This window comes from Camelus ferus, chromosome 1 (assembly GCF_009834535.1).
Source record: "Camelus ferus isolate YT-003-E chromosome 1, BCGSAC_Cfer_1.0, whole genome shotgun sequence".
Taxonomy (NCBI): domain Eukaryota; kingdom Metazoa; phylum Chordata; class Mammalia; order Artiodactyla; family Camelidae; genus Camelus; species Camelus ferus.
Window position 1 is genome coordinate 121,725,319 of NC_045696.1, and position 17,160 is coordinate 121,742,478.

Below are 17,160 nucleotides of genomic sequence, written 5' to 3' on the forward strand. Positions count from 1 at the left end.
CTCTTATTTTTAAGTTAATTCAAGGTAATTATTTCCAGAACTATTTTCCTTCACGCATGAAGCACAAGTCAGAAACAATTCATACGGCTCCTGTCCATTCAGATTGAATATTTCTACTAGAATTAGTGTCGTATTCATGAAAAAAAGTTCTGAGTTATTATTATAGGGTGTGAGCGTTTTTACCTTTGCAGAACAGCATTTCACTAGGTGGGTTGAACTGGCCACTTAAAGAGTACTGATGCCCAAGCAAGAGTTAGATGTGGTTTCCTTCATTAGTTGCATTTATAAAATATTTGCACTCAATAGAAAAATCCCCTAGCCCAATCATTGAAACTCCTGAATCACTTACATTAAAAAAAAATTATGAAATGGAATGAACCCCATCAACCAGCAAAGTTTTCACTAGGAAAGAGCCGACTGACTCTCTACTCGGATTCTGCAGAAATTTCTGAAATGTGAAGGCTGCTCTTAGCTGATTTTAGGTATTCTGAGACTACACAAGCAGGTCAACAATTAAGAGGAAGAGGGGTTTGCAGCAGAAAAGTAACAAAGAGCAGCTTTTTTACCTCTCCTCTTCTTACACCCAAGCTTATGTCTTGCACAGCGGTGCTTCTCTTGAAAAAGCTTCTGTAACTTTTACTAAGGTTGTACAACATGAGAATGTCTCCATAGGTTCTTCCTTTCAACACCCTCATTTACTCCTTTCCAACATCTATGTCCTTAGAAAATGTGACTGTGCCCTGAATGGCAGAAGGACGCCTGGAGAAGTGAGAGTTAATTCACTCCTGGGAAATGGGGCTGGAAGAATCCAGAGAGGGGGCGGCTCAGAGGTCACCCAAACAGAAGATACGGTCTTCCGAGTCTGCAGTATCAGCTGCGGTGCATGCACCCCAGTTCTGCCATCCTGGTGACTGATAACCACAGAGTCAGTATTCATCCCTTAACGTGAAGGAAATGTGCGTGTGCCTGAAAGCGACGTGGATGGACACCAAACTAGAATGACTCTTCAATTTGATGAATAATAAAGTCATGCCAGACTTTCGTGTTGGAGGGACAAATAGTTTATTAGAATAAAAAGAGATCAACTCATGTAAGCACTTTTAGCAAACAGTAATGTTATAAAGTAGGTTACACACAAAAGGACCCAAACACTATATAGTCCTATAGCGTATGCTGGATTGTATAAAAGGATTGCACGGCAAGCCCTGTGCTCAATGCCTGGCCCAACAGACTTACATGTCTGTTGGACAAATACAAATTTAATTTTCAAGTCTAATTTATTTACTCTAAATCTGAGCTGCTCACTTTTCAATCTTCCTTGTGTTTTTCATTCCGGTGCATTTGAGCTTTCACATAAATCTCCATTTCTGCAAACTGTAATATGCCAATATTTTAATAACTAAATGAGTACAGATCACCGAGAGTGTTGTGCCAACATCAATTTCCTGGCTTTCTCAATGTCATATTGTCATGTAACGTATTATTACATTATCATGACATCATTGAGAGAAGCTGGGTGAAGGGGACATAAGAACTCTGTACTTATTTTGCTATTTCTTGTGAGTGAAACTATTTTAAAATAAAAAGGATTAAAAATAAAATAAAACATCCACTGCCAGAGCCAGGTGCCCCCAGATCTTTCCTTTGTACTATTCTTTTCCATACCTGAAATCACCACTGGACAAACAGATGATGTTTTCAACACAACAGAGGTGATGAGAAAATACAGGGAGACCCTCTGGCGTCTATGTTATACCATGTAATCTACATAGTTTCCAAAAGCATGAGACAGGAACCGACGGGGGCACAAATAAGAAAGGCAGTCCTCCGCGGAGCGGTCATTGACTAGAGCAGGTTGTGAGGGGGCTGCGGAGATGCTGAGAGTGCTCAGTCTGGAAGAAGGGAGCACAGGTGTGTTCAAGCTGTGGAAAATCATCAAGTTTTACTCATTTCTGCTTGACAGTTACCTTCCCCTTCCCCCGCTGAGAGTGCACTCCTTGACCCTTCAGCCTGGCCTGCCTTCCAGAGGTCTTTTCTCACTCTACCAGGAAACCATACTCCCTTATTCCTTCCTGTTTCCAGGACCCACCCCAAGGCACCCACAACAGCAGTTCTGACCCTCTCCTCGTTACACTCTCCTCGGAGACTTACAAATCCTCCCTGGGTCCCACCCCTAGAGCCTCTGAAATCAGGGTCCCGCACGCTTCTTCACATCTCGAGTTACTCTGATGGGTGAAGGACAATGGGAGGGGTCACTTCTACTGGGCTTGCAATGATCCAACACGCAGTCCATTCACCTGCACTCAGAAATGTGCCCCTTAGTCATCTTCCAGTGGCAACCATAAAAAAATGTCACTGTTCTACAAAGGAAGCAACCTGATGGGTACTAGCTGTGGCTGAACCTTCCAGAGGGTCAGTACACCTAAGGTCAGAAGGCACATGCGGCCCTGGGCCATGGGACTGCCCAGACCCAGCCGGCATCTGGGGTACAGAGCACAAAGTCCAGCTCCAGACCAGACAGAGAATAAACAGGGCACCTCCCCAAACCCACCCAACCTCACTGGTATGTGGCCAGAGCTGAGAGGACAACCAGCAGGGCCGCGGGATGGGAGCAAGTGCAAGAGACGTGAGGGTGGCACCCCAGTGGCCTCTGGGCCTGCACTCCGCTCCACACCAGGAGCAGACCATGGGCCACTGCTCATGAGGGGATGCATTATTACTAATATAAGTTATCAGCACTGAACTTCCCAACCAACAAAACAAACCAAGAAAACATAAAATCTGAACTATTAGAGCAGTGTGTAATACTGATCAGACACACGTCTTATCTTGCAACCTCCAGGATGGAGTTTCCCCTCCCTCTTCATCCAGAAGTGGGTACCACTCAAGGATGCGCCCTGTGGGATGTACCTAGACCACTGCAGAAGGCCCCAGTGCAGCAGAATCCTCAAGAGGAGCACAACTGTGCCTTGTGAGGCCAGGTGCACAAAGATCCAGCCCAGAAGTTCATCTCAAAGGGACTCATGTAGGAATCCAAGCTGAAGTTGTGGGTCAAATCATATTTGATCTGACTGTAACAGAGTTCTATCAATCCTTGGCCCAGGCAGAATTGAGGGAAAATAGTGAACACTCACTTGAAGACATCACAGATATTCTGCAAATTCTGTGCAGTGAAAGACAGAGAAATCAAATGAAAAGTGCTTCATAATTCCCATTTCTCCTTGTTGGAACTCCCAATCCCAGCCACTCAAGGATACCTGCAGACAGCCATCAAATCCAAGACGAGTATTCTCCAGCCTGAAGCCCTAAGGGTTCAGCCCTGCGCGGTTTTAGACTCCGCTGGGACCCCTCCCCTCTTTCTGTCTTCCAACGTCTTCCTTTTGGAATGTAAACATCTCACCTATGCCTGTCCTAGCACTGTATTTTGGAAGTGCGTAACTTACCTGGTTTCACAGGTTCACAAGGCGAGGGGAACTCTGCCTCAAGATGAATGTACCTCGAGTCTCTCCCATCTCTGATGTAGATGATATTTAGATGGAACTTTGGACTAGAACGGGTTTAGACTTTGGGGGCTGCTGGGGTAGATTAATGTATTTTTCATACGTGAAGGACATAATTTGGGGGGGCCAGGAGGGGAATCTGATAGACTGTTTGCCCCCCGACCCAAATGCACGTGTTGAAGACCTAACCCTCAATGTGATGGTATTACGATATGGGGCTTTGGGAGATGACTGGGTTTAGAGGAAGTCTGAGGTACAACCCTTGATGCGATCGGTGTTCTTACAGGAAGAGGAAGAGACACCAGAGCATCCTTTCCCTCTGCGGTGCGAGGACACAGCGAGAAGGAACCTGCCAGCACCGTGGTACACCCCAGCCTCCAGAACCATGAGAAACATAAGTCTGTTGTTTTGGGCACTCAGTCTATTGCATTGTGTTGGAGCAGCCCGAACTGACTAAGAACTTGAGTAGCTAATTTCGTGGGAGGACATGAGTGTCTAAATGAGTGGATAATATTAAAGTTCACATTTTATGGCAAGACAAGAAAATTGCGCGTAAAATAAAATTCGTATGTTATGGCAAGACAACAAAAATTGAAACATAAAAAATTCTTCTCTGCCCTCTGACCTCCTCTCCTGGCACTGTGCACCATGTGTCTGCATTCTGCATCGATCGGGACACCTGGTCAACCATAAAGAGCCACATTCTCCTAGTGCCAACAAGACAAATCCTTAAAAGATAACATTCCTTCTTGACTCTGTTAGGGGTCACATGACCCACCAGGATGACGCATAGATCTGGATGATGTAAACTATCAGTAATACATCATTTGATGCACAGCCCTCTGTCTCAAAAAACGTATATGACCGCCTTGATTTGTAATGGGTGGAACACTTCTCAAAGCTTTCTGAGATGCTCTCCCCAGGTTACAATCCTCAAATCTGGCTCAAATAAAATTTTCCATTTCTTTCTTAGGTCAATCATTTTCGTCAACAGCTGTGACTGTGAACATTTCCATAACATGAAAAATAGCTCACACTTAGCATAGAGTAGATATTAAATATACGTAGTTGTCATTAACATTCAAATTAAATAGTATTACAAGGCCAAGGAGATGGAAAGAGAACAATTAGTATGTAATTGCAGAGAAACCAAAAAGTATGAAGATATTTGAAAAATACAATTTGAAATTGAATATATATATATATAAAACGAATCTGCCATAAATTTCATTATTGTTTCTACCACCTGATGTTTTGTGAATCTGGTGTTTTATAATGAAATTCAAGTTATTGCTCTGTTAATCACTGTCTACTAGGTGCTTTCTGTGAAGTACTGTATGTTCCCCGCTTTACTGAATTTTACTGCATTTCATTCTCTCAATAAATGTACAAGGTACTAAGAAGTAAATTCAGTTACGAATTCGCAAACACAGTTTCAAGTGGCTGATTAATGTGTCCAAACCACACTGTGGGAAGGCCAGGACTCAACCCCCACCTGTCGGGTCCAAAGAATAAGGTTTTTCCACCAAGGAACGCAACATTTGGAGAAAATTCACCAAAACGTGGTTTGTTGAACTGACTTTTAGATACGGTATAGCTAAAGAGTTTAACCCAGAAAGGCTACGTGAACCACAACTAACAAATGATGCTATGCAAGTATCACTGAGAATCAGACTCACATTTTAGAGCCCTTCTCTCCCTATGTTCAAACTCAGTAATTGGTTCAAACAATAATATTCTATAGGGAAGTCAAATCCTCACCATGTGTACCTAATCACACACAGCAGGGTATGTTATATGAAAATTAAAGAATAAAATATTAAAGGTGTCAATTATATATTACACACCCAAAAAGGTCCAGTTTTCCCTTGTAATGCACACTCACAGGTGTTCACAATTAGTAGTCTCAACTGACGTGACTGGGGACAACAGAAAATTCAATGAAGCCTCTCGGGGCGTGTATTATTATACGATGGTTTACCGTCTTCCGCGTAGAGACAAGGGAAGAACACAAAAGGTTCATTTAATTTCCCTTCAATTCCTGTCTTGATTGACACTATTTACAGATGTCAACCAGTCCTAAAGGGGTCTATTAATCCAACTTTTCATAAAACAAAGTCTCTGGATCAAATAATGTCCCACATGAAAGGATTTTTGTCTTACTAGTGGTAAGATGGAAACGGTAGACTTTTGTAGCTTTTAACTCAGGAAGTGACAATTCAGGAAATAACCATAAGGACTTCAGATCTGAATGTGACGAACCCCCAGGTACCTACCCCGCCATGAACAAAGCTGTCCATGATGCATGGACACTGAGTTGACAAGTAATCCACACGTGGAGGCGGGCAGCTACACAAATTCATCGAACAGCAATTCACAAGTGTCTGACTTACAATACTTAGAGATTGAGTATCCAGAGAAATAAATTACTGAAACTGTGAGTCTCCCTCTCCACTTAAAAGGAAGCCTCACCAGTGGGAGAGACAGATGCCCCAGCCCTTGAGTTAGAACCCAAAATGTATTTCCTATAGACATTGGCTTATAAATTGTGATGTGGTAAAAACTAAAATGCTCTTATTAACATTATAGGTTGTGTACGCAATGGTCAATACCAGTTGTACTGGCTTTTGGCACTGATCTGACACTCCAGTCACCTTTCTTGGATTCTTCTATTGATGCCATGAACGTGTATCAATTGCTCCATTCACTTACAAATGAATATTTGAAACCACCTATTTATAACGTTGAGTTTTTAAAGCAAACAACATCAAAATAAAGAGCAAAGGAAAAGAAAGTCCTGAGGAACAGCAATAAAATGCCTTTTATTATCTGTTAACAATCGAGCTTGACCCTTTTTTTTGCAAACAACCTATTACCTGCTGATTTTCTCTCCAAGTGAGCAACTCTGTTTACAACAGAAGGGAACAATGCCTCCCACCGACCTAAGCATTAGGATCTCACCACACAAAGGTTCCTGGCTAGATCCTCTTTGGGTCTGGAAGATCTCTCCTTTTCCATCTGAGATCCTGACCCCTGGAGCAGATCCTGCTGCGAGGTTCTCACGATAAGGTCCATCTACCTTGAGTCTGGTTTCCTCCCCATCTTAGTTCATGACTGACATCCATGATTTTTTGTTGTTGTTATTAAAGACAGCAGCTGGTTTCAGTTTAATGATGTATAAGTTAGCTTTGCTATAGTAACAAACATCCCCCAAATCTCAGTGCTTATTACTACACCAAGCACTGATTTCTCATTTGTGTCACCATCAGTGGTGAGGCCAACTGCTTCAGCTCTGCCCCATCCATGACATTAGGGACCTGCTGGGGACGAGGAAATCTGTGTTCTGCCTCTGCTAACTTCAACGTTCTCCTCAACCTAAAACCAACTAATGGTTTTGCGAGTTTTCTATTTAAAGTTTAGACACATTAATCCAGATTAGTGTCAATAGCAGATCTATAAAAATCACCAAAATAAATCGTTCCTTTTACTGAATGCATAATGGATGTTTACATAACTCACTGCTTCTAAACAAACATGAGGCATAACCACAAAAATTAATAGGAGCCATCAGTGGAGAGCCTACCAAGTCTTGGCAAGTCCAGGCGTCAGGAAGCGAGCCCGCCCCACTTACGCAGGCCTCAGTCCCGGACCCCTCTGAGACACGACCAGCAGCACATCCGCCAGAACTGGGAGGGCTGGGCGTTTCCCACACTGTTTTCTCAGCCTGTGAGTCAATCACACACCGGGACTACTGAGGACCCCACAGGGCCTTCCTGGAAAAGACCCCCCTCCATGTCCTCCACCTGCCTCTTGTCTGTAGAAAAACATCAGCCTGCTAGGCCTGCCCTGAGTTCCAAAGAGCACATTTAATCGGAGAAGTGAGAAAACGCAGAATGGAAAGAAAACAGTCTAGCAAGACAAAATAATATTAGTTTAGCCACTAAACAAAGTCAAGCATCTTTAGTTCCTCCTCAAGGGCTGTAGCTCAAAGGGCTTTGAGCTGTTTTGCAGACACTGAAACCCCCACCAGGTGGAAGAAGCTTGTGGTGCATGCTGCCCACAAGCACGTGGACCCCAGACCAGCTGGAACCAGAAGGTTGATGATGTTGACTCCCAGTGACCTCACCACCCACCAGTCAGAGGACTGTCGATGAGCTGATCATGCCCCCAGCGACCCCCTCCCTCATCCTGTCTTTAAAAGACAATCTTTCCCTGAAAGCCTCCAGGGAGTTCAGGTCTTTTGAGCACTGGCTGCCTGGACTCCTTGCTGGGCACCTGCAATAAACTCTGCACTTTCCTTCAACACCACCAGGGGTCAGAAGACTGGCTTCACTGCTCGTGGGCAGTGGACCTGAGTTTGGTTCAGTAACATGAGGAATGGGGGTCTGTACAGTAGGGAGCCAGGAGAGCACAGTGTGCTCAGAGCCAAGAGGAGAAAGTAAAAGAGAAGTTGACATAAACGCAAAGGAGAGGGTGAACTCTGAGTCTACTCCACAAGCAGCGCAGGGTAGGCTGCGGAAGATGGAAAACGGAAGGTGAGTTGAAGCAGGCAAGACCTAGGCAGGCCTCCCAGGAGGAGATGGGCGGAAGGAGCCTGGAGGGGACAAGAAGGATGTGTCAGCACAAGTGGATTCCACTTGATCTAGACACCTGCTGGGATAATACCCAAACTGGCCTGCTGATGCCAATGGCCTGCTGGAGAGAGGGTTCTCTGAGAAGGGCATCCTCCCCACCAGGAGACACATTCCTTAATTAGGAGACATTTCTCAGGGCAGCCCTTTGCTCCAACATTTTGAAAGCAGCAAATCCAAATAAGTTCCAGGGGTCAGAGGAGAAAGGGCAGAATCACCCAGATAATCTGGACCTGCTGTGGTCCAACAGTGTGGTTTGCCACTGTGGCCAATCCCACTTTGAAGCATCTGACCCCAAGGACCGATGACCCTGAAGCATCCGACCCCGAGGACCTATGACCCTGGAGCATCCAACCCCAAAGAGACGAAGATCTGACCCCTCTCCCATGACACCTCGCCAGGACACATTTCACATCCACATCCACTCTTCAACCATCAATCAGTGACTCATCCACAAACGCACCCATGGATGCGGCCATGAGCACGCCTCTGGGTCTGGCCTCACGAAGGGAACAGCACCAAATGCTCGTGCTTTGGCTGTGGTCACCAGCCTGGGGGAGGCTCTTACCATGACACAGACGTTTCTGTTACTTAGAGCCAATTTCTCTTCCTGGAGGTTGAAGGCAGTGGATACTAGCACATTTCATTTAATCTCAGTTGGAAAGTAACAGACCAGGCATGAGTCAGCACTCTCTTCTCCCTGCGCCCTGGGGGCGGCAGTACTGAAACTCACTGACCTGGACTTTGGAGGTGGTGGCCAGCAGCCGGAGCATGACGGTCATCAGCAAGGTGCGGAGGCCAAAGATGAAGTCCAAGGACTTGTAGGAGGTGAAAGCAATGTTGGAACTGGAGAAGATTCTGGAGATCAGGTACATCCAAGGAAAAGTCGCATACCTGAAAAGTAGAGTGAAAAATCACCTTCCTCTTCTTCAGCGGTATAAAGCGTTTGTTCATCTGGTTATTTTTCCTCACTCAGTGAGCAGAAGCACATTTTACTGAATAAATCCTGCAGGATTTTCTCAAGACAAAGCACATTTTCAGGGGCTTCTGAAGACGCTGTAATCTAAGGGGCAGAGCCCGGGGTAGGGTCCAGGCCGGGACGGGGCTTGCAGCAATGTGATCTGGAGTCAGCCCACAGCCCCGCCGTCCCCCGACAAGGGGCAAGCCTAGTCTCGCTCCTTTGCTTTGATTCCCCTCCATAAAGCAGGAGAAATACCTGTTTGTGAGAGTGAGAATGAAAAGCTATCAACAGCAGAAAGCTCTATATAAAAAGATGTTAAAAAAAAAAACAAAAACATAAAACCAGAAAGCGCCCTCTGCACGGGCACCATGCCGGATCGAGTTCTTTGTTTTAGTCTAGTTCCTTTCCTATACGATCTATGGTACTTGTCCCTGGGTAGAAAGATATATCCTCTTAAATCAGAAGATATGATGTCTGTGTAGTAGGGTTTTAGAAACTCTTGTCAGCAGACATCCGCCCCGTAACTGAGGCATGAAGAAAATGAGTTTAGAGCATATAAGATGGAGGTGTTTTCTTTGTATTTACATGTTCATCAGTGACCTTTCAAATACTTAGTTCAAATAAACATTTTGGCAGCCCCAGTCTTCATGTCTTTTTTTTTTTTTAAGAAAAAAGTTAAATTGGCTTAAAGAGCATAATTCATTTTTTAGTAAAACCTACAAAAGCGTCAAACAATGCCCATTCTTTTATTCAGGTTAACAATACCATTTTAATGATTTAATGTTGGAGATTAGCATCCTGTTCACAATTATTCTGCAATTTATGGGGTTTTCCTCCCTTTGAAACTGGCCCCACCTGCAGGCTACAGGAATTTCTCAAGACACGGAACAGGATTCTGAGACCTCACCTTAATCCTTTAGTACTAAATATACATCAGGTATGTTCTTAAGGATGCAATTTTTTATATAACCTGGGTTCTCATTTCTTTCTGACATTTTAGGTGTTATTTTTTTTCTTTTTGTTGCTAATTCTCCTACCTTTCCAGTTTAAATATCAAGTTTTTCTTGATAGCAAGAAACAAGAAAAAAAATTGTTACTGGAGACTTTTTTCTATTATTTCTTGTGAGACTTTATTTATTTACTTAACCAATCCTTAATTTTTTTCAGATGCCGAAAGTTGAACAAATAGCAAGAAAAAAAGCACAAAAATAGCAGGCACATTAGGATAATGCAATTTTAGATGATTTTTTAAATGCTCCTTATTGTTAGTGCTGTTTGTGCAATAAACAAAATTCAAGAGAAAAAAACAAGCAGTTTTTAAGTAGTTACAAAAATGTGCTTCTAGGGGGGAGGGTGCAGCTCAGTGGTGGAGCACGGGCTCAGCACGCACGAGGTCCTGGCTTCAACCCCCAGCACCTTCATTAAGAAAAATAAAAATAAAAGTATATAAATAAAAAAAACCTAATTACCTTCTCCTGCCCTCCCCCAAACATTTAAATGCTTCTACTTTAATTTTTTTCCAAGAATAAGAGAATTTCAACAATCTGTAAAGCTAAGTAAGTATGAATACAAGTGTGATGGTTACTGTTCATTCATTCTACAATACTCATACTATTCTGTCTGAAATGCCCATCCATAATAAGAGGTTTTCTACAGGAACTATAGGAATAAAATATAATAACATGGAGTTTTCTTAATTAAATATGAAATGAAACATGTTTCCCTCAATGGTATACTCACCTGACAAATGCTGCTTGATTTTTACTTACTAAATGAACATTTCTTTGAGGCCATTTAATCTCATGGTCAGACTGATTATCCCCCCAGTTATGACTACACCCCGTTTCACACACAGTTGGGAAGCAGCCGTGCAGAAACAAAGAATGGACAGGTTCTCTTTGGAGAGCAAGAGAAACCTGTGATAAAGAGGTCAGTTCAAAGACATCACCCAGAGGGGTCCGGCCTCAGTATTTCCAAGGCAATAGCGTGAGGAGATGTGAAGCCACACTGTATCCCTGCACCCACTGGGCTCCATTCTAACCCATCTGTACGGGCGTAAGTTATCCTTGGCTCTGTCCCCCTCCTTGCATTCCATGGGGCCATCTCCTGCCCCTGTGGACGCCCAAGACCACCTGTTTCTACCACTCCCATCTCTGCCAGAGGCCAAGTAAGAAAACAGCTCTCACACTACAAGCACGACAGACTCGTTTAATCCTTACCAGCGATCTTACTGCACAGGGAAGAAAACCAAGTTAAGAAACTTGCCCACACGAGTCACCAAGGAAGTGGCAAAACTGGGACGTGAGTCCAGTCGGGGACGGGCTCCCAGGTCTCAGCATCAAACCCCCGGGTCGTTTTCTCTCTCTTGCTGTAACGAATTACCGGTGCAAACACCATTTCGCACACGCGCAGAGACGCACATAGGACAGACCCCCCCCCCCCCACCCAGAAGCAGGTTCATTAAGTACGAACGTGTACACCCCATTGCTTTCCTCTGTCCTGAGTTACAGCGCCTGGAGCTCTGGGCAGGCATTTGGCTGGCTCACCCAGCATCAAGCACACAGCAGAGATGCAATAAATCTTGTATTCTTTGCTTTCTCCCCCATTCAACAAGTATCTACTGGACATCTGTCCTCTTAGGTTCCAGACACTGTTCTGGGTGTTGGGGAATACGTTAGTAAACAAACCAGAAAAAACTCTGCCCTAAGGAATCCAAGCTCCAGAGGAAATTAACTAATAGGTAAATCCATGTGATGTCAGAAGTGATAAATACCAACAAGAAAAATAAGGCAAAGAATGATGCAATGCCTGAGCTACCATTTAACGAAGTGGTCATCAAATTCATAAATGCATAAAATATTTCTGATGTGGGTGTTGATCTCAGCAGCATTAATAACCATGAAAACATTTAAACAATTCAAGTGTCCAATAGCAAAGGAGAGACAGTCCTGGTACCTCTCCCACTCAGCAGGTTTGAGGTTTAAACGAGTTGATAACAAAAACAAGAAAGAGGGGGAGAGTATAGCTCAAGTGGTAGAGTGCATGCACAGCATGGGTCCAATCCCAAGTACCTCCTCTAAAAATAAATAAATAAACCAAATTACCTCCCTCCCCGCCCTGCCAAAAAAAAAAAAAAAAAAAAAAAAAAAAACCCACAACACCCCTCTCCAAAAAAACCAGAAAGAGTGGAGCCTGGGTATCTAAATTCCACCTGCAAAATTCTTTCATAGAAAAATAGGCTTAGTTCCCCAAAACCAACAGTATATCAATAAATTATGCTGTTCATAAATTGAAAAAACACTTAAGACACCAACACACTAACAATCCAGCAACAGCAGAAATCTCACTTGTTAGTTTCTGACTTTACAACTTCTGTGCAAATCTCCAACTGAAATTCTTCTAATCCTGAAGAGCTTTGCATGAGAGAAAACACCTTTTTTTTTTTTACATTTTTACATTTCCCTTACTTTGAAGATGAAAGAACAGCCTGCATATGAGAATCAGCAAAATGAAATTCAATGTCAATTACTGAATTTCTTTCAACAGAAGAATGGGTCAGCAGGAAAAAACAAACAAACAAAAACTCCATAAGCTAAGCGTGGACCCTAACATCAGAAATGACAGAGCTACTTCTACTGAAAAGGACGTTTACTAGTGTTCATATTAATCTAGTAGCATTAGGAATAAAGGTTAGCCAATCATAGTAGTAAGATTTCTACTTCATTAAGACACCCTCTTACAGAATATTTACATAGCATCAGTGCACACTGGGTTTGAGCAAGTCCAAGCTACTTAGGATACGGTTTGCAATTTGCATATGGTTTCCAAAAGAAGTGCATTAACACTCAAGATCTGACATCAAAGAATTACACTGAGTGACGCTTCACACCACCTCCGGTTACAGACACTGTGCAGCCTCACGGACTGAACTCACTACCCGTGAGGCTGTGGTTCTGTATTAAATGCATTTCATTCCCTGTCCCCTCAAGAAGATCCACACTTCAGTTTTTACAACAGATGTCCAAAACATCTATTAAAGTTCAAATTCCCCTTTTTTTAAGAGGTTTTCTAAATTAGCCCTATTCTGACCCAATGCCACAGCCCTGATTTCGAGCTGGTCATGATGGTTGTTCAGCTACTCCAGCCCTGAGGGGGGGTTCTGGCTTTCAGTTGTCCGGGCTCCCCTAAGTTCCCTGTGGGCAGTGTGGGGACCAGCCTCTCATCCCCAACCTCTGTGGGACACGCTGCACTCACTCACGGGGTGTCTGATTCTGCAGAGCCAGTTTTTCCAGAGCAGGGCTTGGAACTGGTGCCCAGCCCGCCCCATGCCTGGCCTCCTGCACTGGGTTAGGGAGCCAGCCCCCAGCACCCAGCTTATATCCACCAGGCTGGGCGAAAGCATGGTGCTTATTAGTCAATCCCAACAAAAGTGAGTGATGCAAGACAGATTACTGGGGACTGAATAAGGCGGGCAGCGAATGGCCCTCTTATTCTGCTTCTGTGTGGAGATGCTTCCTTCCCACTGGCCGTCCAGTGTTCCGGGAGGGTTGGGATACAGGAGGCAGCCCCCAGGCCCTGTCCTGGGCACGCACATTTCCCAGGACACACACAACTGATGCATGTGCCCAGAAGAAATGCTTGCCTCCAGCCCTGAGCCTCCCTCTCCCTTGATGTTAATTGGGTGGAATTGCTGCCAATGCTGCCCCCTCCTGAGAGCCCAACAAACACACTAATCCACCAAAACAGTGCCTTCTGTGCAGGTCCTGAGATGGACCATCAGAGGAAGGATGGAAACATTGCTGGTCTGGGGCAGGTTGAGGGGCCGGGGGGGGGGGGGGGGAGAGTCGAGGAAGGGGGTTTCAAGTTCAAGGATGGCTATGTTGAAGCACTCCCTTCAACCACCTCTTTCACCCATTTCCCCAGAAGCTCAGGATCTGTGCTTCCCAGAGCAGCAGGGCAGAGCAGGGGGTCCATGAGTAAACCCAGGATGCCCAGGGAAAGCAGGAACGCTGTCACTCTCCCACCTGTAACTCTTCACTGCTGCCCGACAGAAAGGCTATGGACAAAGAGCTGGGAGCATCCGCGGTGGGGGCCCACCCCTCAGAGGGTAGGGGAGTGGGTGGGTCACTTGGGTCCTGGGGACTCTTGCACACAGGTTCCATCTTAACTGGAATGATGGATTCAGCTGAGCAGCAGTTGCTCCATCGTCCTTGGGGCCTGGGCTCCTGGGTTCCTGTTGCCTCTAGCTGTGGTCTGACGGATGTCAGGCAACCAGACTCCTCTGGTCTTCATTTCATAAAGCAATTTTCACAAGCAATGAAAGCCCTCTCTGGGGGGCAGCTTTTGCAACAGGAAATGGCAAAGGCTTCAGCAGAGAAATGGAGTCAATGATCTGTAAATCCACTTTTTTTTCAAAAAAGAACATAACTTAACATCTTTATTCTCTCACCGATTACATATGTTGTGGCACCAGGGTGAGAGCCCTTCCCCGGCGGGGGCGGCGGGCTGGCACACAGGCACGGTTTGCCTGGTGCCACCCGCCAAGATCCCCCTTGGCTGTCACCCTCCAAAGCCTGGTCCCGCAGTCTCAGCGTTGATGCCCTGGCTCCCTTTGCAGGTGGCACTGAAAACACTACTTCACAGGGAGCTTGTCATTCTTTTTTAAACCTCCAGTGTAAGGACGAGCCCCTACCCGTGGGGTTTTCCCCGTTTCCTTCTCACAGCAGCCAGCGTTTGGGGCCCTTGCACATGATTTCATCTACTGCTTTCAGGGAAGGGTGCATGTGGTATTCACAGCACAACTGCACCCATGAGGATGTGCTGCTGCCCAGAACAGTTTTCCAAGATTCAAGACGACAATTTTAGTTAAGCCAAGAACTCCTATGTGACTTTGCAGTTCGACTCCCAAAGAATCCTGAACAGAGACTCAAAACAAGTACACACACACCCGTGTTCCCTGCAGCATATTCACACTTGCCAAAGGGTGGAGACCACACAACTGTCCATCAAAAGATGATGGATAAAAAAAATGTGGCAAATACACACACGGACTATTGTTGAGGCATAAAAAGGAGAGAAACGCTGACACCTTTACAACGTGAATGAGCCCGGAAGACACTACAGCCAGAGAGAGAAGCCCGGCACAAAGTGCCACATAACGTCTCATTCCACGCAGGTATAGGTAAACCCACAGACTGGTGGTGGCCAAGGAAGGGCCGGTGGGGAGAAACAGTTCACAGGGGTGAAGGGTCACCCTTTTGAGTGAAGGACATGATTTTGGAAGCAGGTGGAAAGTCGCACATTGTGAATATACTGAATATTAACTTTAAAATGGTTTGTTTTACGTTATGGGAATTTCAATTTCAATAAATTATTCTTTAAACGAACTTCTCCGCTTCGCTCTCCTACGTAGCCATGCCCACAACAGCCTGAGCGGGCGGTGCCGCCGGAGCGTTCTGCGTCTGGAGCCCCACAGTTGTGTGAGCTGCCAGGTCCTCACTCCTGTGACTCCGGGCAGAGCCGCTGAAGCCCCGTCTTTGGGAGCAGGATGGGTGTCCTCTCCCCAGGGGCTCACACGCGCACCTCACCTGCTGGGTCACTGGATATGACTGGAAACCGCGGGCTCCTCTGTGCACGCACGGCCTCCCGTCCCTCCTGCGCGCACGGCCAGGGCCAAGCACCTCCCAGCGCGTCCGCGCACTCAGCCACGCACGTGTGCACAGCCAGGGGGTGGTCTGCAGTCGAGGTCACGGAGAGGACGTGACCGCCAGTCGACCCAGAGCTGACCCGGGCGTTCGGAGGCTCCTCGCGCCTCCCCTGTGCGGTGAGCGGACGGTCCACCCGGGGGATCCCAGAGCGCAACTTTGGGAGAGGTGATGTGGTGCTGAACGTCACGCGGCTGAACCCCAGCAAGGCCTCCAGGGGAACAGGACGATGCTGGCGGGCGGCGCGGAGATCTGCTCACTTGGCGGCACCCAGGACACGCCTTGTAGGTGAATCCCTCTGGAGGGACCTGCCCCTTCTTCTGCACCTCCCCGCCCACTGGGGACCCAGCCAATTTCAGGTTTCACCCTGGAAGCTCCCCAGATTGCGAACCAGCACAGCTCCGGCCCTAACCCACCTCTCCCTCCCTGGGAGCCCCAGAGCCCTGAAGAAGCCTTAAGTTGTAAACAATAACAGTACAATAATAATACAATAGGATGGCTGTGGGGGAGGGACAGACAAGTTTTACGGGGTCTAGGAAAGAGAAAAAGACTGAGCCTGTGGGCAGAGGCAGCCTCTGCCCCGGGGCACCCCACTCCACAGTGCAGGGTGGCCGCTGGGCTGAGAGGAGGTGCCTCACAGGACTCTTCAGCCCCTATTCCCACCCCGCACCCACCGAGGGAGGGGAGTGGCATTTGTCATTTCCAAGTTCAAGTTTTCCAAGTCAGGTGGGCATCCCCCGCCCAACAGGGGAGAGTGGAATAAAAAGATGGGGGAACTTGGACCCCTGAGCCCCCCAGTGTGGTGAAGCCCCTGAGCAACGAGCAGTCAGTGAAATGCTCAGTGAGAAGAGGTCACTACATAATACTACATTCATAACAGGCAAATCATAAATAAAGCATCACACAAATGAGTATAAACACAAACACAAACAATAAAAAAGGGCAGGGCCCTCATGTGTGGGTGACACAGCAAAGCCAGGAGCCATTTCACAGGGACTCTGACACCTACCCTTGTGTCCCCGCTGCTCACTGACTGAACTACAAACATTTAGCAAGAAAACCCTATAAATTTATATGCGAACTGTCATTAGCAGTAATCACACTCTAGTCTAATCCCTCTGAACAAGGTTGGTCTCATTCTTTTATATTCCCTAAATACCTATTAGAATGTTCTAGCTACATGGCAAAATACTGAGATGAATGTAAAGACTAGTTAATGATGCAAGCTAATTTTGAAATTAAACTTTCTGAATTGAAGTGTATTACTGCTTGCCTGTTTCATTACTAACACCAAGATAAATCTTAAAATCTTTATGTATCCAAATGAGTCAAATGAGAACAAGAGGTAGGTTAAATCATTCATA

The 17,160-nt window shown here is 45.8% G+C and overlaps 1 protein-coding gene and 1 long non-coding RNA gene across 6 annotated transcripts in view; one reads left to right on the forward strand and one right to left on the reverse strand.

Annotated features, from left to right (window-relative positions):
• The window catches only part of LOC106729072 (lanC-like protein 2), a 104,082-nt gene that overhangs the window by 57,916 nt on the left and 29,006 nt on the right, over window positions 1–17,160 (reverse strand). For all 5 annotated transcript variants that reach the window (XR_004323388.1, XR_004323390.1, XR_004323389.1 and 2 more), the window contains exon 3: window positions 8,869–9,025. Coding sequence is in view for 2 of the 5 variants with exons in the window: in XM_032489543.1 (XP_032345434.1) it covers window positions 8,869–9,025 (157 nt within the window). In the remaining 3 variants the exon portion in view is untranslated. The remainder of the gene's footprint in view (window positions 1–8,868; window positions 9,026–17,160) is intronic.
• Window positions 849–9,610, forward strand: LOC116666496. The gene is made up of 3 exons (XR_004323391.1): window positions 849–860; window positions 6,586–6,589; window positions 9,532–9,610. It is a non-coding gene; the product is annotated as an uncharacterized LOC116666496 (long non-coding RNA).